Source organism: Panthera leo, chromosome B2 (assembly GCF_018350215.1).
Source record: "Panthera leo isolate Ple1 chromosome B2, P.leo_Ple1_pat1.1, whole genome shotgun sequence".
Lineage (NCBI taxonomy): Eukaryota > Metazoa > Chordata > Mammalia > Carnivora > Felidae > Panthera > Panthera leo.
Genome location: NC_056683.1, coordinates 136342132 through 136366605, shown reverse-complemented (window position 1 = coordinate 136366605; position 24474 = coordinate 136342132). Strand labels below are relative to the sequence as shown.

The 24474-nt window shown below is 38.9% G+C and overlaps 1 protein-coding gene across 2 annotated transcripts in view; it reads left to right on the top strand.

Moving 5' to 3' along the window:
* SYNE1 (spectrin repeat containing nuclear envelope protein 1) overlaps positions 1-24474 on the top strand; it is a 471896-nt gene that overhangs the window by 351925 nt on the left and 95497 nt on the right. For both annotated transcript variants that reach the window (XM_042940094.1, XM_042940091.1), the window contains 12 exons: positions 2878-2979; positions 7554-7673; positions 9310-9510; positions 11868-12041; positions 13474-13605; positions 14354-14550; positions 15230-15362; positions 15705-15887; positions 17114-17263; positions 18091-18267; positions 18961-19116; positions 23261-23416. In XM_042940094.1, the coding sequence (XP_042796028.1) occupies positions 2878-2979; positions 7554-7673; positions 9310-9510; positions 11868-12041; positions 13474-13605; positions 14354-14550; positions 15230-15362; positions 15705-15887; positions 17114-17263; positions 18091-18267; positions 18961-19116; positions 23261-23416 (1881 nt within the window). The remainder of the gene's footprint in view (positions 1-2877; positions 2980-7553; positions 7674-9309; positions 9511-11867; positions 12042-13473; positions 13606-14353; positions 14551-15229; positions 15363-15704; positions 15888-17113; positions 17264-18090; positions 18268-18960; positions 19117-23260; positions 23417-24474) is intronic.

Genomic DNA, 24474 nt, shown 5'->3' with positions numbered 1-24474 from the left:
TTGGGGTTGATTATTTGGGTATTTTGTTTTGGATGTGAGATCTGATTGCATGTTCAGGTATACTCCATCTGTCTAAAATCAGCAAAATTGTTGGGCAGCTTATGGAATCTTGTTTCATTACTCTAAAATTCACCTTGCCCAAAATAATACACTGAGTTTCAACAGCATTCTGGTCTATCAGCCATGAGCGAGGGGGTTTGAAAGTACAAATGTGTGTATCACTCGGAAGCATATTTCCCTTTTCAAATTACATTTGCTATGATAGCGTGTTTAGTACTTTAAAATTTTTATTGGTAATTATAGCCAGTCAGAGTAAAATATGAACTAAGCATGAACACTCTGGAACTGATTTTCCGTAGAGAACCAAGAGGAGAACATGTAATCATGAAATTCTCTTTAAATCATGTTCTCTATTTTTCTCCTGCCAACAAGTTTCTACTTGTTGGTGGCCAGCTCATGAACAACAACTGACATTTCAAAATGTTTGTGTTCCAATTTAATGGAAAGAAATAGTTCCAGGGCTAGTGTAATTAAAGGTCAAGTCACAAACCATTGTGTTTTACTTTGCACCAAGCACCTGGTATATTGTCAGTGCTCAGAAGTTAATGGAATGATATGCCTTTGTTTTCCATTTAACTTTTGAGTATTAGCTTTTGCCAGAATGTGAACATTATCCTATACTCACGGACAGTCTGGAAGTACGTGTTGATGTAATGCAAATGTATCTTATCTCCATGGAATCACAACAAGTCAGTTACCGACTGGTCTGTTAAAAAAAGTTTTTGCCTATAGACTTAACCCCAAATAAATTTAGTGGACATTTTTATAATTGAGTATTTTAAGTTATTTAAAAACTGAAAAAATGAAAGAATTCTTTATAAATGGGTGAGGCAGCACATAAAACTCAAAACCTTCTGTATACCTGTTTGTCAAAAAGCAAGAGTCCTGCCTCTTTATGTCCTATAAGCAATGCCAATGACTGTATAATAAAGCTTGTGATGTCTGATATGTGTGCAATGTAGACCTACCTTAACTGTCCTGCTGTGTTCCACGTGTAGTAACAAAAAATGGTTACAGTGTTTGGATTTTCATTTTTAAGAAAATGTCAGCATTCATATGGTTATTAATACCTCCTAAAGTCTTTTATTTAGTAATTTTTAAATCAGTCATATTATCTGCCTTACTGTCTTCTTGACTGGCTCCTGCCAGTAATTAGTGAGGCCTCCAGAAATGTGAACTCAGTTTTCCATTACCTTGAGTAGAATAAAATTAAGGCAGAAAATATGCTATTAAATGTGTAAACATGATGTACAGGAAATATATCCACAATCTTCGTTTCTTTCTTTTTTTTAAGTATTTATTTGGGTACTCTCCATACCCAATGTGGGATTCAAACTCACGATTCTGAGATCAAGTCGCATGGTCTTCCAACTGAACCAGCAGGTGCCCCCACAATCTTCGTTTCTAACTCATGATATATTATTTACACTTATCTACTCATTTAGAAGAGCTGCGTTAATGTTCTAAATATATGTAGCTAGTAAAGACTTTTTCTTTTGAATCTGTTCAAATGAATGGAAAACATCTTTTCCTAGGCATACAAACAGATAAATATGTCATCGTTCTAATGGCCCACATGGCCTCCCCCTGAGCACAGTTAAATAATACAAACAATGCTATAATTCATAAGCAGAAACCTTGTTTCTGGCATCATTTTTTCGGGGCTGTTATAACAGTCTCCTAGTGAATCCACAACTAGGTTTGCAGACTGGTTTGGGTTTTGGTGAGTGACAATTATTCCCTCTTAGGATCTAATGCTTTTCTCCAATGTTCGTGTTCAGTGTAATTTTTTTTTTCTTTTTTCTTTTTTAAAATTTTACTGCATAATTCACTCACTGTTTTGTTTTCTAGCCTTGAATTTTGTGTTACAAGGCTGGCACACATCCTGAAAGATGTTTTTTCTTTCTTGGTGTGATTATCCTTCTTGTAGATGGTCAGATTTTTGCATCTTGGCGATGCGTCCTCGTATATGTATCGTCGGCTCCCGGTGAAGGGGACGTGATGAGTCTAACCTCATCCTCTGCCAAACAGCCAGCCCATCATATATGTTTGCTGACCAATAAGAAACAGAAGCTTATTTGCTGACATTTCAGGGAGAAAAACTAGAAATTGTATCATTCCAAGTTTGTTCCAATTCATTATTCCCTGTAGAACTGAGCACCAAAGTTGTGATCGTTATCTTTCTTTTCGTATAACGCAACATAAATATATTTGGACTTTCAAGTGAGTAATCTTTATGAACAAAAGCCTTTGCTAAGGTCTTTTTGTGTTGTCTTTTCATATGTCTTTGGTCATCGTGGATAAGATTTATTTTCTACATTTCTGGGTGGCTTTTTATAAGCTTGTGCAAATTCTCTGAAAATAGGAGAAAAAAGGAAGTGAGAGAGTGAATGAGGGGAGAGGGGGAAAAAGGAATTATAGTATTCTTAAGAATCACATTTTTTCCCAAATAAGGGTAACACCTATAGGCAGTTTTAGTAAATAGAAGTCTTTAGTGTGATATTTCCACTACAGTGTTTAAATGTGCACCTTTATTTCAAACATGTCGAGAAGATTAGGGTGACTAGTATTGCCTTTTATTTGCATACCCAATTTCCATTTGTGTTGTGTTGGAAACGGTAAATTCTTTAAAAGCCCATTTAACACTTTAAGATAAATTGTCACCAGTTCTTTTTCCTTCCCACAGGACAGTATTGTTTCTTTTGGGCATTAAATTCCTACACCTGTATGTTATTTCTAAGAATGCGTGTAATATTTACAACCGTTTCGGATTCCCTGTTAGACATGTTAATTCTCCCTATTTACTTTCCTCTTTAGAATGATCTGAAGGTGCTGTGTACATCACTGGCCGACAGCAAATACATCATTCTGCAGAAACTGGCAAATGTGTTTGAACAGCCCGTGGCAGAGCAAATTGAGGTACTTACACAGAAGAGTGAATGCAGAGAGGAAATCTGATTTACTAAGACATTTCAAATATTGTATGAAAGATTAATGGCTCATGACAGCATTTTTGTTGGTCATACATTTTGTCTTTAAGTGCTGGGTTTGAGTGACTGGCCAGGTTCCGTGGAATCTGTCCCTCGCTTCTGTATGGAACTAGGGAATAGGAGATGGCTAGAGGTGTCAGTGACAGATGCTGACCCGAAGAAGTTTGCCACCTAACACTGAGATTAGACATGAGCCTCAAAGACCTAGGACAGAAAGTCAAACTGTCCTGGGGCGATTCCAATGAAGCACTAATGGACATTCAGAAGAAGGGCAGATTGCCTCCAGCAGGGTAGGATCGGGGGAATTTTGTAAAGGAAAATTTGAACCAGACTGAGAAGTTTGGGCACACAGAGACTGGGAAGAAAGATGTCCAAGTAAAGACGACAGCAAGAACAAAGGCATAAATGTTAGACAATTCAGAGCGCTTCTGGAGAAAAGCAAGGAATCCTATTTAGCTGACTTTATGATGAATGAAAACAACGGAGGGGAAATAAGTTTGGATGAGTACATTTGTGGCAGCTTGTAGATTCTTTAGCATGTCAGAATATTTGGACTTTCTTCACTTTTCTCTGAACTTTATTGATTGCATATCTCATTAGTTAAAAAGATCAGCACATACCACAAGTATTTGTGTGTTTACTTATTTATGAGTTATAAGCAGGTACTGTGTTAGAAAGCACACACAAAAATGAAAATTCGAGAGAATACGGTTGAATATAAATGAAAGACCTAGCGTTTCACCCTCACAAATCATCTCATACACTTTTTTGGGTACTTGCACTCACCTTGGAGACCACTGGCAGTGGAGAGTCACTGGGGATGTTTGAAGGTGAAAGTGAATGTCAAGGCCAGATCCTGCTCCTGGATGGTGGACAGGACATTGCCAGGTCAGGAAGCAAGATACACCTCAAGAGGCTTCACTGAGCTGCACTGATGAGAAGGAAGGAGAATTCTAACTAGTGTGATGTCACTGAAAACAAGGAGGAGAAAAGAAATGGAAAGGATGTTTTGTATAGTATCTCCCATTTCATAAGCTAAATAATTTGAAAAGTGTGTGTTTTAATGGAATTTCTTAACCTAACTTCAGTAGACCTCTAAGGGTTCTATGAGTAGACTACAGAGAATTATTTGTGATACAGATGCCCTGAAATATTTCTCTAGATAGAAAGCTAGATCTATCTGTCCATCCATGGGAGACTTCACCTAAAATAATTTGCAAAACTATATGTGAATGTCCATTTTTCTCGATCATAATTTCATCTGTTTTTTAAATCCCTCATTTTCCCCAAATTAAAAAGCATTCTTCTGTGTCCTATCTTCTACCTAAAAGGAACTTTTTAAAATTTATACTTTTTTAAAATTTTTTGGCTTTTAATATACCTGATTCCAAAAAAAAAAAAAAAGATTTCAGCAACTATAGTGATGGTTTTCCTTGAATTTCTTTTTTTTTTTTAATGTTTATTTTATTTTTGAGAAAAAGAGATACAGAGCGCAAGCAGGGGAGGAGCAGAGAGAGAGGGAGACACAGAATCTGAAGCAGGTTCCAAGTTCTGAGCAGTCAGCACAGACCCCAACGTGGGGTTCAAACTCACAAACTGTGAGATCATGACCTGAGGCGAAGTCGGTCGCTCAACTGACTGAGCCACCCAGGCGCCCCAATTTTCCTTGAATTTCTAATGTGAAATATAGGATATGTCTGATCACAAGTAACATTTTTTACTAATTATTGACCAATATCACTAAAGTGAATTCCACAGATAAAAATAAATAACTATACCATTTTTTTGAATAAGGGGAAAGCTGAATAAGGGGGAAAATGTGCTAATTCCATCCTACCCTCGGTTAAAAAGGTAATAATAGCAGGAGGCATGAGAGTGACACCTCTCGGTATATTCATCTTTTGAGCCATGTCATTCTGATCTTGAACAGACATGTCCCCATAAGCCTGACTTCCAGGGACCTCCCTTTACCATTATTCTGAGAATTTCCGTCACTTCTCCCTCTGTTGGATCTTTTCTTTTCTGAGTCTCAAGTCTGTCTTTATTGTATGGCTTCCTTGTTTTGTTAGTACATATCCTTACTAAGAAAGGATGCATACTACATTTTTTGATAGTTTGCATATCTGAAAATATTATTATACTATGTTCACACTTTACTGATAGCTTGGCTCACTATAAAATTCTTGCTTGGAAATCACTTTTCTATAGAGTTTTGAGGCTTTTGCCTCATTGTTTTCTAGCTTCTGGTGTTGGCTTGAGGAACTTAAAATTGTTCTGATTCCCAAAGATGTCACGGTGGCGCTCCTGGGAAAGGGTCTGTTTTATCCACTGGGCTGGGCATTCCGTAGGCTGTTTTGATTTAACAGCTTTCCTCTTTCCGTCTGGAAAGTTGTCTAATGATTGATTTAATATTTTTTATTTCTCCATTTGATCTGTCTCCCTTTCTGAAACTCTTTTTATGCAGATGTTGGATATTCTGGTCCAGTCTTTTAATTTTTTTTGTTGTTGTTGTTGTTAAGAGATATTTTGCTCTATATTTTGGAAGACTTCCTAGATTTCAACTCTATACTTTTCTATGGGAGTTTTGTATTTCTGCTCTCATGTGTTTAATTTTCCCTGAGCTCATTTTGGTCTCTGAACAATCCTTTATTCTGTTCTTTTTCTAATAGATGCATTATCTTTTGTAGCCTCTCTGGATAGATTATGATTTTTTGGCTCAAGTTTTATTTTTCCTGTATGGTCTGTCTCCCTCCAGCCTGCTTTTATTTGTTTGTTTACTTTAGTCTCCATCTTTTGTGTTAGAGGCTTCTGAGATTATGGAAATCTTTGTTGTCTCTTCACATTTAGGATGGAGAACTAAACAGCTGACAGAGAACTTTGTGTATGGATGTGGCTTGACAGTTTTGAGAGTTACTGAATTGTGTGGGCTATTTATTGGAAAATCCAGGCTGCAGTACTCTAGAAGATGCCAGTGCTCCCCATGTAGCTTTCTGTGGGCATTCAGTCATGTATCTCTCTGTTTTCCATCAAGTACTCAAATCTGCAACTGGTTCCCCCTCATTCCAGAGACTATCTGTTCCACCTTCTCTAGAAAATGAACTCCCTATCTTTCTCTGGGAAGGAAAGGGGCAGTGTGGATTGAGAAAGGGGCTCTGGGAACATAATTGCTCTTTAAGCAGCTTTTTTTTACCCGCCCTCTTTGTTTGGCTCCCCATCCTACCCACCCGGAGTTCTGGAGACTCCTGTTGCTGTAAGCCTGGTGATGTAGATCTCCTGTGAGTTTAGGATTCGTCTTTCTCAGATTTCTTGCTTTAAAAAAAAAAATTAATGTTTATTTCCTTTTGAGAGAGAGAGATACAGAGTGTGAGCAGAGGGAGGGGCAGAGAGAGATAGATGAGAGGGAGGCACAGAATCAGAAGCAGGCTTCAGGCTCCAAGCTGTCAGCACAGAGCCCGACACGGGGCTCGAACCCACGAGTCATGAGGTCATGACCTGAGCCAAAGTCCAACACTTAACCGACTGAGCCACCCAGGCGCCCCACACTTTCTCGGATTTCTTAAGTCAGTTATCATGTATCCTGAATTCCAGCTTTCAAAATTTTGCTGGTACTGTCTTCTTTCCTGTTTCTTTATCCTTGTAGATTTGGGTGGGTGGGGGGAGGTGGGTAAACAAAATATTTGCTGTTTGTAGAGGGGATTCAGGAAAGAGAAAGCAAGATGCATATGTTTCATCTGCCATCTGGAGTCCATGTTCTTTTCACCCTTCAGGGCAACTGATGTTGTGTTTCTTGCAAAGGTCTACTTAGCCTGCTCCAGGATCCAGTGCTGTCCCCCTTCTCCAAACTCCTCTAACGGGGATGAGTTACCGCGAGTTGAGTACCTGATTGGATTCACCCTTGTTTTGTTTTGCTCTGTTTACTCTGGCTTCCTAACCAGACTGTAAGCTCCTTGAAGGCCTGGGTGAGAGCGTGTTCCACTTCTACAGACCTCACACTGGGAAGAGAAGGCTTAGCACCAGGGGCCACTGTAATAGCTGTTGATTGCTTGCTTTTCCACTAAGCAGAGACCACGCTGACATATTGTCCTTTTGCCTTGCTGAATCTCTCTCCAAGGATGCTTAAACTGCATTTCAGGAGATCAGAACCTGTTCCCCTAGAAAATCTCGGGCAAACACCTTTGCTAACCATGTCCTAAGGCAGGCTTCTCTTTTAGGTGTTGCTGTTCACAAATTCCCTTATTTGTTTAAGCAAGCCATTGTTCTCCCAACCCTTCACATGAAGTCCCTCCTGCCTCCTTACCTGTAAGTCAGCTGACTGTGGTGTAACAAAGGGCCTCCTTCTGTTTTCTGCATACTAGATGGCCATGGTTTTATGCTGTATTGAAAGGAGTCTTTTTGTAGGCATTGAAAAAGTTTGATGTGAAGGCAAGAACAAATAGATACAATAATCACATTGTGCGTGGGGAGTTGTGGGAGTTCTAATGAAATTTCTTAAATCTTGCATAGGCAATACAACAGGCTGAAGATGGGCTAAAGGAATTGGATGCAGAAATCATTGAATTAAAAAAGCGTGGTGACAAGTTGCAGATTGAGCAGCCTTCCATGCAGGAACTGTCCAAACTTCAGGTATGGTTTTCTACTAATAGCATTCAGCTTCGATGATACATCCTAACTGGACATCAAGAAAAAAATTATTTTGTTTATTTTCTTGGTTTCTCTCCATAAAATTCATGTCATTTCATTCCTAATCTTTGTCCTAAATATGGTGAAAGTTTCAGAAAATAGGAAATTTTCTGAAACTTTCACCGTATTTAATGCAATGAAATAAATTGTATTCTCATACTTCCAAGATTCTTTTTCTGATATTTGCTTTATTATTATTCCAATGGCTAAGCATTGTGGTATAGGGTAGTTGTGGCATATTATTTTCTACGCTAGAAAATATAAGAATTATAAATCCTACCTAGAAAAGTTAAAAGAGGGATATTTACCCTGTATTATAGTCTACCTGAGAAAACTGTTTTAAAAGCAAAAAATGCTCAAACTAAGACTTCTTAGAAAGTAATTCTTCTCAGGTGTTCAAAACTATAGTTAATCTTTCATACATGTTTGAATGGGAGAAAGACAGCGTTTCAATTCCAGAACAACAACAAAAATTAAACTAGAATGTAGTTGAGATCTCAGCAGAGTTCCCAGCTTCCTCCTGGAATAGGAAATGATTTGGGCTTAATTGGCTTTCTTAGATTAGGCAAAAATCCGACCCCCGGGGGTGGTCGGGAGAACCTGGGATATTAGACCGGCAAACTTGAGCATCTGATGGGCAACGGAGTTAAATTACATTAAGAAAAAGTGATACACACATGTTAACTTTTCTCCGCATGCTTGTTACAGAGCTGTTGGGGATTAATAGCATTAACTCCAGCACAGGGTCACAAGTTCTTCCTTTTTTGAAAATAAAATAGCTCTTATTTTAAAAAGAACATTTTTATTTTAACTGTCTCATCCCATTATCTCACTTTTCATAATGTCACTAGCCCACAGCCCCCACTTTGCACTCAGACGGTTTTCCAACAGTGCTTAAATGTCAGGTGTAAGAGTCAAACGTCATAGTTGTAAATAGGCATTAAAGTTGAACTTTTCCAGATTGAACCGTTTTGGCCCGCGAAACCTTAATATGATACGTTAATCGGGTCCATATGGTTCAAATAAATTTTGTGTTTGGGGTATCATCATCTCCTAAAATGTCTTTCCAGTTTAAATAGTTATTTACTCCACCACATTTGGCAAAAACATTGCCTTTTTAAGTCCTAAAGTCCTTTTGCTCACATTAACCTCCTCTGTTTCCCTAGCTCTTTATTTAGGGAATAGTCCAAAATCTGATTATTCTGTAGCAGACAAAATATGAAAGACGCTACAGTCAATGACTCTAACACTATGTAAATGTTAAGAACATTACAAAAAATTAGAATTACGTTTACATGTCCCTCAGCCACACAAACAACTTTTCAACATTTCAACCCCACGTCGCACCATAAACTCCTGACATCCTGAGAAGAGAGCTGTCGAATCTGCCTCCTTTTGAAGGAAGTTTTCAAAGAGGCTCATGAGAAAGGCAGGCAGAGCCTTTCATACAGGGCATCACCATCAATCAGATACCTGAAGGAGTATTTTTGGTTGGGTTGTGGTCTTGGGAGGGAGTATGCTTTTCAGAGAAGGGCCAGCACATGACCTGAGAGTGAGTATCACGGTCTCTGTTTCATAGGACATGTATGATGAACTAATGATGACCATTGGCTCCTGGCGGAGTAGTCTGAACCAGAATCTCGCCCTCAAGAGTCAGTACGAAAGGGCCCTGCAAGATCTGGCTGACCTGCTGGAGACTGGACAGGAGAAGATGGCGGGTGACCAGAAAATCATTGTGTCTTCCAAGGAGGAAATTCAACAACTGCTTGGCAAACATAAGGTAAAAAGGGACAGAGAGAGAGAGAGAGAGAGAGCGGGGGGGGGGGGGGGGGGGGGGGAGTGAGGTAGGGGGTATATAGTTGCAAAAGCATGTTCTCAATCACTGTTATATATATATATATATATATATATATATATATATATATATATAGTAAAATAGTAAAACCTATTATTGTCAATCTTTTATGAGTTCTTCTTTGCATAAATTACTCTTTAAAATTAAGCAACAAATGTATGTTCAAACCCATGGGCATTCAGTAGCCCAGGAAAATTATAGAGGATAGGTTTCTATAATTTTGTGAGTTAAAAAGAATACCAACGTTCCTAGTAATTTTAATTATCACTTCCTCACTAGTATTAGCCAGGCTTTCTCCTATCATAAATTACAACCAGTGGGAAACTTGGGGACTTTCTTCGAAGTGCCCAGCTTCCTTCTTAATTCTGCTTTTGTCCTCTGTGTCTTTTATGCCCATTTATTCCTCTAGTGCTAGGTGTTTCCTCTGCCTTCTGTTGCCCTGGACAAAGGCTCCTTCTCTGTGCCCTGGGAATGCAGAGCTGCCCACTCGGCTGTGGGATGGGGTTTCTGTCTCTTATGTGTATCACTCAGTTCCTCTGGCCCTTAAGCACATGCTCCTCTGGTTGCTGTAGGCCTCCAGAGTTTATTCTTGGGGACATGAGTCCTCTTACTACATGATCAAACCTGGGGGGCCTGAGATTGCCATGTTCCATGGCCAAGCTCAGGTTAGACACTATTCCTTAATAAAGGAATGCCTGTTTAATGTGCACACAACAAATAACTCTTGCATTATTAAAATGATTACAGAAAGAAGAGTTTGCCAGGCCAGAAACCCAAACTCTCAGACTGTAGGAATGTCATATGCGTGGAAACTTTGAAAATCCCGTTGGATTAGAGATAGTTAACATTATGCTAGTTAACATGTAGCTCTTAACATGTGGTGTCTTATAAAGGTAAATTTTGGGGGGGAGGGGGAATTGCACTTCTTGCTATTTTTCCCAGGGAGTTTTGTCCAAAACTTTGTGATTTATTAAAGCCTTATCATTTGGCTTTGAAAACATCGCTTTAAAGTTCACAGCTGGTTTTCCTCAAATCTTTGACAACAGCAATAAAGTATCATGCTGAGTTATTCCAGAGAGGAAGCTAGGATCAATGAGCATAAATAACAGAGACGTAGGCTCAATAGGTAAAGAACTCTAGAAGGATTTGGTCGCATGGAACAGATAACTCTCCTGGCCATGGGAAGACCATCCAAGGCCATTAGCAGGAGATTGGGTTGTAAAAGGAATATCAGTTTTTGGTGCATGTTGGGCTAAATGACCTCCAAGTTCTCCTCCCACTTGAAGAGTCTATGATTTAATAGTTGTCAGTGAAAAATGAAGATACTGGCTTCTGTTGACCAGACATTTTCTGAGGGAGAGCTCTATAGTGAACATGTTCTACATAGACTGGGTGGTTCAGGGTCCTCACGCACAAAATGGGAACTAAAACTACCTACCTCATAGAATTGTCACAAGGTTAACTGAGTTGGTCAGTAAAGCGTTGGTAGAGTTTTAGCATATAGTACACACTAAATATTGTTATCAACTCCCAGCCCTTCAGCCCTAACCACAGTGGAGGGAACAGGAAATGGGATGAGCTCTGTCTCCCTCCTCTGGGGCCTGTTACACATAAAAAATTAACATTTAAAAATACATTTGTAGGACTGTGCAGGGCCTACCATTCTGTCGTGTGTAAGTATAATAAAAGGGAAATTTAAAACCGTGTAACAGCAATCCGTACATGTCAGGCTGTGCTTGGCAGTGAGTATTGGAGCACAACAAATGCTCTGGGAATTCGGAAGAGTAGAGTTCAAGCCCAACCGTAAAGGAAGGAAAGTCATGAATGTGTCAAGTGAGGACATCTTGGGAAGTATGGCATATACACAGAGGCCAAAGAGGGGAGACTGGTTGCCAATGTGTCTGAGGGACAAGGGAGGCCAATTTGTGTGGTGGAGTTAATGAGAGTCTTCCAGATCGTATACAGGGATGAGGCATTTGGAGAGCAGAGGAGTTTTATCAACAGCTGGTCACATCTGAAGGGCTCTGTTTGCGGGGACAGAGTATCTACAGCACATCACATGTCAGTGCACTTGAGGGGAGGGATGAGAGGCCAATTAAGAGACTGGAGTTCCCGTCTCTGCGGGAAGCCGTGAGTGCCTACGTGAGGCAGGGGCTTGCAGAGGTGGGAAGGTAATGCTCACATATTGCCTGAGTTCCGTCAGCTTTTACGTGTGAAGCAGCTTTTATTGTAAGGTGGTATATGAATGAGTCACTGACCTCTTTCTACCTGACAAATTGCAGGAATACTTTCAAGGCCTGGAATCTCATATGATCCTGACGGAGACACTCTTCAGAAAGATAATCAACTTTGCGGTCCTACAAGAAACGCAGTTCCACACAGAACTGATGACACAGGCTTCAGCTGTACTGAAACGGGCTCACAAGAGGGGTGTGGAGTTGGAGTACATTCTAGAGGTGAGACTCCTGATGTAACACCTTTCCTACAGCAGACCCAACTGCAAAGCACACCCTTAATGGAAGATGTATTTATTCGTGCAATTCACCTCAGAATTGGAACTCCCAATTCTCGGAGTCCCTCCGACTCAGTCTCGTGTTCTGTCTTGTTTCCCTTGTATTTCCTATTTATGTTTGGAAAAGGCTGTGCCATGCCGTGAGTCAGCTAGATTCATCGAATACTGACTTTGGACAGGGCGTGACGGTATTTGGGGTTTTGACAGTGAGACTAAAGAGTGGCCGATCTTTGCTATCCATTATTGAAAAAGACTTCGCATGATTTTTAAGAAGACTTCCCAGTTTCAAATAAAATAAAAATGAGAATTTAGGAGCGAGTGGTTTGGGATTTCTCCTTAGTAGAATGTCTATGCTATATATTTATATTTATTAAATGTTTGTGGTAGCTTTTTTTGTCTGTTTGTGAATGTAACATATTTACTTTGCTTTACTACATGAAGTAAACACACCCTGCCCTTTTGCTGAAATCATGCCCTCATCATTACTGTGGTAAAGAATGAAACCACGCATATCAGATGCCTGATACGTTCCAGATGCACTATGTACATTATCATTTCATCCTCACGATGGACAAGATAGTTGTTATTATCCCCATTTTTTTAATGTTATAAATTAAACATTTTTAATGTTATACATGTTATAAATTAAACTTCTCTGAGGGTCAGAGAAGTTTAGTAACTTGCCCACGCTCATACTGCTGGTTGGTTATAGACACCCAAGCGTGTTTGCAATGCTTTTCAGGGTCGCCATCTGATTACTTGCTTCAAAGCCATCTTTTGCTTCCCAAAGCAAACCAAACACAAACATCTCCAACTAACTATGTATTTTTTATTTTTTAATTTGTTTTGAGTGAGAGAGAGAGAGAGAGAAAGAGCAGAAGAGGGGCAAAGAGAGAGGAAGAGAGAGAATCCCAAGCATCAGCTCAGAGCCTGACACAGGGCTTGAACTTGAACTCATGAACCACGAGATCATGACCTGAGCCAAAAATCAAGAGTGGGGTGCCTAACCGACTTGAGCCACTCAGGCGCCCTTCCAACATAACTTTGAAGTGAATCTGTTGAATGCGTACTTTGCACAAAAAGAAGATCGTGGTTCTTTAATGAGGATTTTTTAAAAATGTTTATTTATTTTTGAGAGAGAGAGAGAGAGAGAGAGAGAGAGAGTATGAGTGGGGAAGGGGCAGAGAGAGAGGGAGACACAGAATCCGAAGCAGGCTCCAGGCTCTGAGCCGTCAGCACAGAGCCCGACGCGGGGCTCGAACTCACGGACCGCGAGATCATGACCTGAACTGGAGTCGGACGCTCAACTGAATGAGCCACCTGGGTGCCCCATAATAAGAATTTTTTTAGCTTACAGACTGATACTGTGTTTCTAGACATGGTCTCATCTGGATGAAGACCACCAGGCGCTCAGCAAACAGCTGGAGGTGGTGGAAAGTAGCATCCCAAGTGTGGGATTGGTGGAGGAGAGCGAGGAGAGGCTCATCGACCGGATAACACTCTACCAGGTCAGCGTCCAATGGCATCTCAGTGTGACAAGTTGCCACATTTCCTTTTGAAACTTCCCTGTGGTTTTAACTGAATCTAAACAAACTTGCAGTCAAATATTGTATTAAGTACTTTTACTTTTATTTCAAGCTATTAACATTGTTGAAAGCAGATAGGTTTTAAGTATTTGTTTTATAATAGGAACATAAGATCTTTTTTCTTTTTTTTTTTTTTTTTTTTCCTGTTTATTTACTTTTGATAGAGAGGCTGAGTGTGAGCAGGGGAGGGGCAGAGAGAGAAAGGGAGACAGAGAATTCGAAGCGGGCTCCAGGCTCTGAGCTGTCAGCACAGAGCCCGATGCGGGGCTCAAGCCCACGAACCGCAAGATCCTGACTTGAGCCAAAGTCGGCCATGTGACCAACTGAGCCACACAGGCACCCTCTTTTTTTTTCTTTATTTAACGTGAGATCTCTTTTTGAAAATTCAACTGAGCATTTTCTGTGGTACGTGTTGGTGTCACACTATTCTTAATTACAGCTTGATAGTTTTAAGTGTACCTGAAGTTACTACAGAAAAAAAAAAAAAGAAAAAAGAAGGACATCTATACTTAAATATATGTGAGCCATCTCAATGTTTCTTGGGTGCAAACGGTTGAATTCTGACTAATAGGGAACAGAACATTACGAGCACCAGAGAAACTATAATTCTTGAAGAGAAAAAAAAATGCATCATCCAAAGTTTTAACCTGGTATTTTCAATCAATTTTAGCATTTGAAATCCAGGCTTCATGAATACCAGCCCAAATTATATCAGGTGTTAGATGATGGGAAACGACTGCTCATATCCATTAGCTGCTCAGATCTAGAAAGCCAGCTCAATCAACTGGGAGAACAGTGGTTGGATAATACCAACAAAGTGTCGAAGGAACTTCACAGATTGGAAACAGTACTGAAACACTGGACCAGGTAATACAATGGCTGTTACTCATAATTTTAGATTAGCGCTGCGGGCTCTTTCTAACACTACTGGGTATGGGCTTAAAGAAGATAAGGTCCCCCTAGGCACTTATCTTGTAATTTGGAAAATAAAGGCGAAAACAAAGCCTTCCCTCCCTTAGATTCTTGGACAATTGTATAAACACGCAAGCAGAAGTGGGCAGGGAAGCAGGTCCCCAATGCCCCTTACCTTTGAGCTCTGGTCCTCCCTTGCCTATTGGCTGTACATGGGTGTTCACAGGAAAACCTTAGAAGGGGACATAGAAGGAAAGTATGTTCGAGAAAGTAAGGGCAATGGGAAGTATTCAGGAGAAGTGGAGGGTTGATTTTACGTCATGAAATACTCTATTTCTATGCCACCTTTACTTCTAAGAACTTTTAATAATAGTCATCTAACATTTTCTAAATATTCTCATTGTGAATGAGTAGGAGAAAGATACATACTTTTTTTGCATTCAGCTTCGAAATGGGAAAGCTGAAGCTTGCTTAATGTTTAAATTTGAAGGGAATTTGAGAGTGTCCCATGCAGGGCATTATTCTCCCAGACCTGTTGTATCTCTTGTTTTAAAATTGGCCTTGCTGAATAACATGGGTTAGCAGAAAGGAGGTATCAGAGGTTTACTTGATAGATGCATTAATATAATTACAGATATCAAAGCGAATCTGCAGAACTTATTCACTGGTTACAGTCTGCAAAAGACAGGCTAGAATTTTGGACTCAACAATCTGTGACAGTCCCACAAGAACTGGAAATGGTCCGTGATCATCTAAATGCTTTCCTGGTAAGCCTAAGAATCTAAAACATTTGATTCAATTTTATATACTTAGTAAGCCAAGCTGAAGAGAATTTGTCAATGTTAACTATGTGTGGTCAATAATTATGCAAAATACTAGGGTTCAACATTGCCTCATTAAAGTAATTTTCAAGGAATGGCTTCATTGTTGGCTTTCATTCAAGGCAATGGTATACTTTTTTTTTTTTTTTTTTTTTGATCCTCTGGAGTGCTTAGCATAACTCCTCTTCAAGACATATAGAAAAATTGTTTATGTAGTAAATGGTTCTCTTTTCTTAAATTAAAGGTCTAACTATTTAATCCTGATTTGAACATTGCTGCTTCTTTTAGGAGTTTTCCAAAGAAGTGGATGCGAAATCTTCCCTGAAATCATCTGTTCTGAGCATCGGAAATCAGCTTCTTCGATTAAAGAAAGTGGACACGGCTTCCCTACGTTCAGAACTGTCACACATTGATAGCCAGTGGACTGATCTGCTGACAAATATTCCGACTGTACAGGAAAAGCTCCACCAGGTATAGAAATAATCATAGGTTTAATTCATAACCATTGACTTAAACAGTAGTCAATGGAAAGAGTGCTAATCTGCTTTTGCTTTCAAATGGAGATCTGATCTGTCATGGACAGTTTGCCTTTTCTCTCTTCCATTGTTCTGCACACTAAAGGTGAGCTGTTCTACAAAGCCATACCTACAAATGTCATTTCTTCCAAGGACAACTTCTTTAGTGTGTGTGTGTGTGTGTGTGTGTGTGTGTGTGTGTGTGTGTAGTTGCAGTAGAAACTTCATCTGGCCTTGTTTAAACTTTCTTTTTAAAATGTGGGTCGCTCTACTTCCCTCATAAAGTGAATAGTTACAAGAATTCAATCACAATGTATTTTCAAGACTTATAATCTCGCCCATAATAGAGCAACTGGCATTCAATAAATTTAAGTACTTCCCTTCTCTGGAAATATACCTCCCTTCCCTGGATCCCAGACAGTGTATATTTACCTCTCTTTGATATTCATCACTCTACCAGGTATGATAGCTGTGTTTAATGTTTGGGTCTTATCCCTCCTAGTCAACAACTATATATTTCCAGGAGGGGCAGGAAATATCTCACATTCATCTCTGTATCTTTCTGCACCACATAGAAGTCCATAAATATTTTAAATGATTGCCCTTGTTCCTCCAAATCATTGCAATAAGTAACTGCAAAAATGTATGTTAGATTAAGTAAGATTCATAAATCTAACCATATTTTAGTTAAAGAGTAAGGAAATTGGCCATGCTCTTAGGAATAAATATTAGAGTGCCAAAAATCTAGAAAATGATAGTTTGTAATGTGGTATTTTTCTTTCTTCCTTTAACATTCCTGAGTCATAATACACAGAAATTTTTACAAGATAATTAATAAAATACATCTGTTGAATGTTTTGTAGTTAGGTTTTTTTTTAACTCATAAAACTAGCTATAAAATAAGAATAATATTTCCTTCTTGCTGGTATTTTGATTAATTAGTTAGTGTTTATACAATGTTTGTAGTATTGGATGTCAAGTGAACATAAGATGCCTATTATTGTTCATTGTTTGCCTGATGTTTAATTTCAAGCTTGTAATAAGGTTAAGATCCAAAAATGTCATTAAGAAGTGTTATCTCTTTTGGCACGTCAATAAATATTAACGTAGGGTTGTGGGGTTGGCAGAAAGTTGGTTTGAATTTTAACCCTCGTGCCTTCGCTCTGTCTCTTACTGGGGCAGCTCCAGATGGATAAGCTGCCGTCCCGCCATGCCATTTCTGAACTGACGACTTGGATTTCTCTAATGGAAAATGTTATTCAAAAGGATGAAGAGAATATAAAAAATTCGATAGGTTACAAGGCCATTCATGAATACCTTCAGAAATACAAGGTAGTGGATTTTTTTTTCTTTTAACTTTTCATATTTTAGGACTAGTTCATTCAAAAGAACTCAAAACTCAACTTATGCACATCAGATTTTGGAGTGGATGTTTCATACATAGTGACCAGATAAGGGTACAAGGGTAAAAAAAAACTGCCTCCCTAGTTGTAGACATAGAAAAGCTGTCCGGTGTTAGGAATAATTTTTAAAATTTTTTTTCAATGTTTATTTATTCTGAGAGAGAGACAGAGAGGGCAAGCCAGCAGGGGGAAGGCAGAGAGAGAGGGAGACAGGATCCTAAGCAGGCTCCACTCTGTCAGTGCACAGCTCGATGCGGGGCTCGAACCCATGAATTGCAAGATCATGACCTGAGCGGAAATCAAGAGTCGGTTGGTTAATCAACTGAGCCATCCAGGTGCCCCAGGAATAATTTTGAATAAGATTTTGTGTCATTTAAAAAATAATAAAAATAAATGCTATAATTTATGAGTATGTTATAGTGAGGTTAGACAATTTATCCAATTCTACATACATCGTCTACCTAAAATGTATACATATATTTATATTCAATATATTAATAAATTCAAAATTTTATAAATTTTTATATATTCAAGTCAGTAATTTATACTTTTATAAATTCAGTATGTTCACATATTATATGTATATATTGAATTTCTGATAATAACGAGTTATATAATTATAAGCAGATTGTGTCATTTGGACTAAATGACAGAAATGATAAGATTAAAGTTGTTTAAGGCTTTCCAATTCCTGATAAAATACAAGACATTTATGTGCATAACCTTGTTTCTTTATTTCCTCCCTTCCCTTTTCAGGGTTTTAAGATAGATATTAACTGTAAACAGTTGACAGTTGATTTTGTGAATCAGTCCGTGCTACAAATCAGCAGTCAGGATGTGGAAAGTAAACGCAGTGACAAGACTGATTTTGCTGAGCAACTTGGAGCCATGAATAAAAGTTGGCAAATCCTGCAGGGCCTAGTGACTGAGAAGGTAAGCCACGTGGCCCCTGCTGTCCAACATGCCAAGACCAGGGACGGTCTGCAAAGAAAACTCAGTTCACAAGCAGTATAGCTTCACACAGCACACAAACGTTTCTGAAGGGGACACCACTGAATCCCATTGCGCTAAATATTCTTTACTCTCGTTCATGATTTTCTCTTATTCGTCTTCTACTCTTCACCCATTGTACGTTGTTTTACTTTTTTTTTTTTTTAATTTTTTTTTTTTTAACGTTTATTTATTTTTGAGACAGAGAGAGAACAGAGCACGAACGGGGGAGGGTCAGAGAGAGAGGGAGACACAGAATCGGAAGCAGGCTCCAGGCTCTGAGCTGTCAGCACAGAGCCCGACGCGGGGCTCGAACTCACGGACCGTGAGATCATGACCTGAGCCGAAGTCGGACGCTTAACCGACCAAGCCACCCAGGCGCCCCTGTTTTACTTTTTTAAAGATGCCCCTTAACTTCTTTTGCCTTTCCAAGTTGACTTTACTTAATTACCAATACTAGTCACCGACTTATACTTTATAAGATTTGCTTTTTAATCCTCTATACAATAAGCTGTATCTTACAAGCTCTTAATAGAGGGAGTAGTGGCTTGAGTAATTGGAGGAAATGGTGGCTTCAGTGCCAGTGATTTGATTTTAAAATAAAATTGCAAACTTCGTTTTGTTATGTGTGTTCAGATCCAGCTGTTGGAAGGCTTATTGGAATCTTGGTCAGAATATGAAAATAATGTGCAAAGTCTGAAAACTTGGTATGAAACCCAGGAAAACAAACTAAAACAACAGCATCGAATTGGAGATCAGGCTTCAGTTCAAAGCGCCATGAAAGACTGTCAGGTACGTTGCCCGGGGGGCTGACATGCATTTGTCATAGTTTCGTGGCAGGTGCCAAAGGAGTTTTCTGGACCTGGGAGCTGAGAGTTAAATACTGAAAAAAGGTGTATTTGGTAATGAATTTCTCTGATTATGTGAGTTTATGAGGTTTTTTTTTTTAACTATTATGTTTTTCACCTATTTAAAATAATTTGAAATTATGAGAATCTTGAGACATGCTCTGAGGTAGACACAGTGCTACTAACTCCCACATGCTGCTCATCAGATTTAATAATTAAACATTTTGACATATTTTCCTGAATTACTCCTTTTCTTAAATATTTTATAGTGAATCCCAGACATCATGTCATTTTATTCCTGCATGCTACAACACACATCTCTAAGAAGTTGACATTTTCATATATAAACATAACATCCTTATCACCACAAAAACTTTGACAATAATCCCTTAATGCTATTCAATGCTCAGCTCATAACACCATCTCTACAATTTTCTTTAAAACGTCTTTTTTTTTTTTCCAGTTAATTTGTTCACATAGGGATACAACAATGTCCACATGCTACATTTGTTATTAGATCTCTTAAGCCTCCTCAGTATTTGTTAATAAAACTAACTTGTTGCAGAATCTGTAGACTGGTCCCACGTTCAGGATTAGCCTGTGGACTTCCTTTAAAGATGTCCTCTGTATCCCCTGTATTTCCCATAAATGGACGTTAGCGCTAGAGGCTTGACTGAGTTCTGTTTTCAACTCTAAGGAGCAGAGTTCTCCTCAGACAACAGCGTTACTTTCTCCCACGTCCTCTGGGAAGCTCCAGCAGCATCCGCTCATTCTACCCTTAATGGTGAGAGTCTCTCCTGCAAGTGGAGTGAACATGCTCTAAATGGTTTCCAGTGACTTAGGAACACTTAATATTTGCTCAGGTATTCTTGTTTATGCAAAAGAAATGTGAGTTATTGCAGGTAATGCTGTAATAAAATTTTGAAATAATTCAGTGATTTCTCATACACGGAGCAGCTGTGATGGTTCTCTGTAGTGTTTCCCAAGAACAGCCGAAGACTCCACTATAAGATAATTCTACAGGAACGCACCTTTCCCCAAATCTTGTTTTTATATTGTAGACTCCAAAAAGAAAGGCCTTTCATAACAATCTTCCTTCCAACTGGCAATTTTTTCGGGGGGCAGATGTAAAGAAAGATCTATTTAAACTCTCAGTCAAAGCTTTTCCATTTAGAAACGGAAGAGCAGATACCTTTGTGCTGGGCTGACACGCTCATGGATTGTAATTTCCAGCGTGCTTAAATACGGCAGAACCAACATATAGAGAAATACCCTGAAATTAAAAATATGCTTCTCATCAGAAGAGGGGTGTATAACAGACTGAAGACCAAAATTATGCCTCACCTAGCCTCATAGCATTTCCAGGTTTCCAGGGGCCAGTAGTGTTTCTAATTTCGGCCATCAATTTTTGTATATCAAAATACGCCAAAAAATCCAGAATTTCACAATTTTACTTTGAGGGATGAGAAGTCTGACCTCTTAAGCTCCCGAGTGTTTCCATTAAAATGAAAAGATAATTAGCAAAATTAGTGCTTCTTTGTTCTGTCATTGTGATAAACTTTACTGTTAGAAGTGAAATAGTACGTTAACTTTTCCTTTTTAAAAAAATTCATCTTTAATTTTTATTTATTTTTCAGAAGGAAAGAGCATGAGTTGGGGAGGGGCAGAGGGAGAGGGAGACGCAGAATCCGAAGCAGGCTTCAGGCTTTGAGCTATCAGCATAGAGCCTGACACAGGGCTTGAACTCATAAACCATGAGATCATGACTTGAACGAAAGTTGGGCGCTTAAGTGACTGAGCCACCCAGGTGCCCCTAGCTTTTCCTTTTTACTTCTTTCTCTCCTACTTTTTTTTTTAAGTTTTTTTTTTTTTAACATTTATTTATTTTTCAGACAGAGACAGAGCATGAACAGGGGAGGGACAGAGAGTAGGTAGACACAGAATCTGAAACAGGCTCCAGGCTCTGAGCTGTCAGCACAGAGCCAGACGTGGGGCTCAAACTCAGGAATGGCAAGATCATGACCTGAGCTGAAGTCAGATGCTTAACTGATTGAGCCACCCAGGCACCCCTTTAAAAAAATTTTTTTTAATGTTTATTTATTTTTGAGAGAGACAGAGACAGAGCACAGGCGGAGGAGGAGCAGAGAGCTCCTCATTCTTTTTCATCTCATTAATGTACTTTTTGCCTGCCATTTTCCATTTTGCTTTTTTTTCATGACCGTACCTTTTATTTAACAGAGATGTTACTACCAGAAAATGAAGCGGAGGTTTGGCCAAGTTTTACTCCTTTCCGGACCCAAATTTGAGTCTCTCCCGGAAGGTCACACAAGGCAGTGTCAGGAGGGAAAGCTTGAAATGTGGTTTAAAGAACTTCACACCAATGCCAATTAGTGATTTCAAATTTAGTCATTTTTTTTTTTTTTTGAAACAAAGAACAGAATGAAAGTAACCCACGCAGTTATTTTGGGGCATCACGTATAAATCACCACAGCCTAACGGCAGGTTCTATTTGGCAGTACCATAAACCTTGATAAAAATTTATTGTCATTTTTGAGAAATTGTTCCTCTGGACCAAAGTGTGATGTTCAAGCCAGCAGACTTAAATCGGTGACTGGATTCAACCTTTATTTTGTTTAGAACATCTTGAATACTTTCCCACTCTTTCAGAGGTGATTTATTCATTTAAACCAACATAAAAAATGATACTTATGAATTAACTCAAGTTAAGAATGATTTATTATAGCAAAAAAATGTTAGGTTTGGCTTTTTTCGTCAGTGATCAGAAACAGAATCATCTTTTAATTATTATTGAAAGGAAAGGAAAACACACTTTCGTTTTGCACAAAATATATATTTCAGTCCTGTTTCCTTCCTGGATTTTGCTTTTATGCCAACATAAATGTGCAGGGCATTTTAGGGATGTGTTTTGAAGCAATGGGTCATTCATTTAATATTGCTCACTAAAAAAAGTTAACATCTATGGGTAAATAAGGATAAATTTATTTCCAATGGTTGGATTTTAGAATCCTATTAGAGACATTATGGTTAATCTTTTAAAGAAGTAGAGAAATCCTTAAATAGTGAAATTGTGTTTTCTATACTGCATAGAGGACCTATAACCCTAGTAATCATTATATTCATTCTCTGGTTAATTATCAAAGCTGTCAAAATATTGACAGAATTATGAAGTGGAAATGAAAGAACAATATTAAAAACGAAAATGATCTCTTCAGGCTACTAATTGCATGAATTTCTAATTACTACATCAAGAAAAAAATAGCTTTATGATAATTAAGGAGAGAAAAATAAATAAATTGGTACTGACTCATGGCTGATTACCAAATAGTTGACTATAATAATACTATCCTATGTGAGCCAAGTTTTTAACAGCTTTAAAAGACATTCCATATATTCATTATATATATTTCATATATATTATTTTAGAATTTTCTTCACTTTAACCTCCATGGCTACATACCTACGTATCTAGTTCTTTTTTTTTTTTTCAATGTTTATTAATTTTTGAGAGACAGAGACAGAGTGCAAGTGGGTGAGTGTCAAAGAGAAAGGGAGACACAGAATTCGAAGCAGGCTCCAGGCTCTGAGCTGTCAGCACAGAGCCCGTCGCGGGGCTGGAACTCATAACCGTGAGATCATGACCTGAGCCAAAGTCGGAGGCTTAACTGACTGGGCCCAGGATTCCATTCTACTGCATGTCAGCCTAGGACTGTGTAACTTTTCCAACACCAGGATATATGATTTTAAGAACATAAATCATGTTATTATTTTTCACATATATTTCTTTCCTTCTGACTCCTTAAAAAAACTTACCTGGTGCTATGCCTTTATCTAGTAGGTAATCAAATTTTGCTTTTTAAAAGTTATGCTAATTTATCTTGGAATAAAAGGACTATTTTAAAAATTTAATGTAGGAACGAGTAATGCTGTGTGAAAATGCTCTCCTGAAAATGACAAATTTTTTGTATCAATAAAAAATTGCGAGGATATGAGACTGTAATGGCTCAATTTCAGTGGACTGCAGAGTTCCGTAATAGAACAATTTAAAGTGACTGTTTTTAATCTCTCAGGATCTAGAAGATTTGATTAGAGCAAAAGAAAAAGAAGTAGAGAAAATGGAGCAGAATGGACTTGCTTTGATTCAGAACAAGAAAGAAGAAGTCTCTGGTGTTGTCATGAGCACGCTGCGGGAGCTCAAGCAAACCTGGGCAAATTTGGACCACATGGTAATAACTGCTTGCAGAGACCTGACGTTAAGACCACGTTTGCCACCTCATGTCCACATGTGTCATGGGTTTTGGTTCTCCTGAAGTAGCTGAGTAGTTACAGAATATCAACCTTATCTCTTTGTACTAAGTCTACTTTATCAATCTCCCTTAAAAAAAAAAAAAGTCTAGCTTTGGATATTTCCTATAACAGACATTATCATGAACATTACTCTCTTAATAGTCTCATCCATTCCCATGTCCATAGATACCACCTAGGTACAGACAGTTCTCAAATGTGTCTCCCCACCCTGGATTTCTTTCCTAAACTCTAGACAGAGAGAGAGAGAGAGATGCAACTTATAGACACCTCCTCTTACAGGACCAGTAGACATCTCAAACTTCCATGCCGAAGCCAACTCCCAACTCTTGCCCCACAAACCTATGCTTTCTGCCATCTCATTGATTGATGGCTCTGCCCGGTTGCTTAGACAGAAGACTGTGTGGTCATTCTTCACTCTTCTCTTTCTCTCATTCCCCATGTCTGGTCCCTCAGCAATTTTGTCAGCCTTCTTTTCAGAAGAGATCTAGAATCCAGCCTCTCCCCCATCTCTGTAGCCCGCACCTCGGTCTAAGTCAACATCATTGCTGGCTTTGGTTATTTCCATGGCCTCCATGCCAGAGAGGTCCTATTAAATGGAAGCCAGATAACACTAGTCATCTGCTTAGAACCCCTCAATAGCTTCTTGCCTAGTTCAGAATGAGGCCAAAACTTGGCCCCATGACCTGGGCTCCCATAGTCCCTTTGACCTGGCCTCTGCTGCTGTCCCACAGGTTCCTATTGCTTTTGATCTCTCCTTACTCTTGAACTCCAATGGCCCGTTCCACACCCAGGGACTCTGCATTGACTGTTCCCTCCATCTGGAACACCCTCTCCCAGTATCCTCATGGGCTACTCCCTCTCCTCAAATTTCTTGTTCAAGTTCATCATCTCAGTGAGGGCTTTCCTGTCTACTTTGTTTTAAATGACAGCTTCCACATCCCTATCTCACCCTCCCTGACTCTCTTCTCTGCTTTGC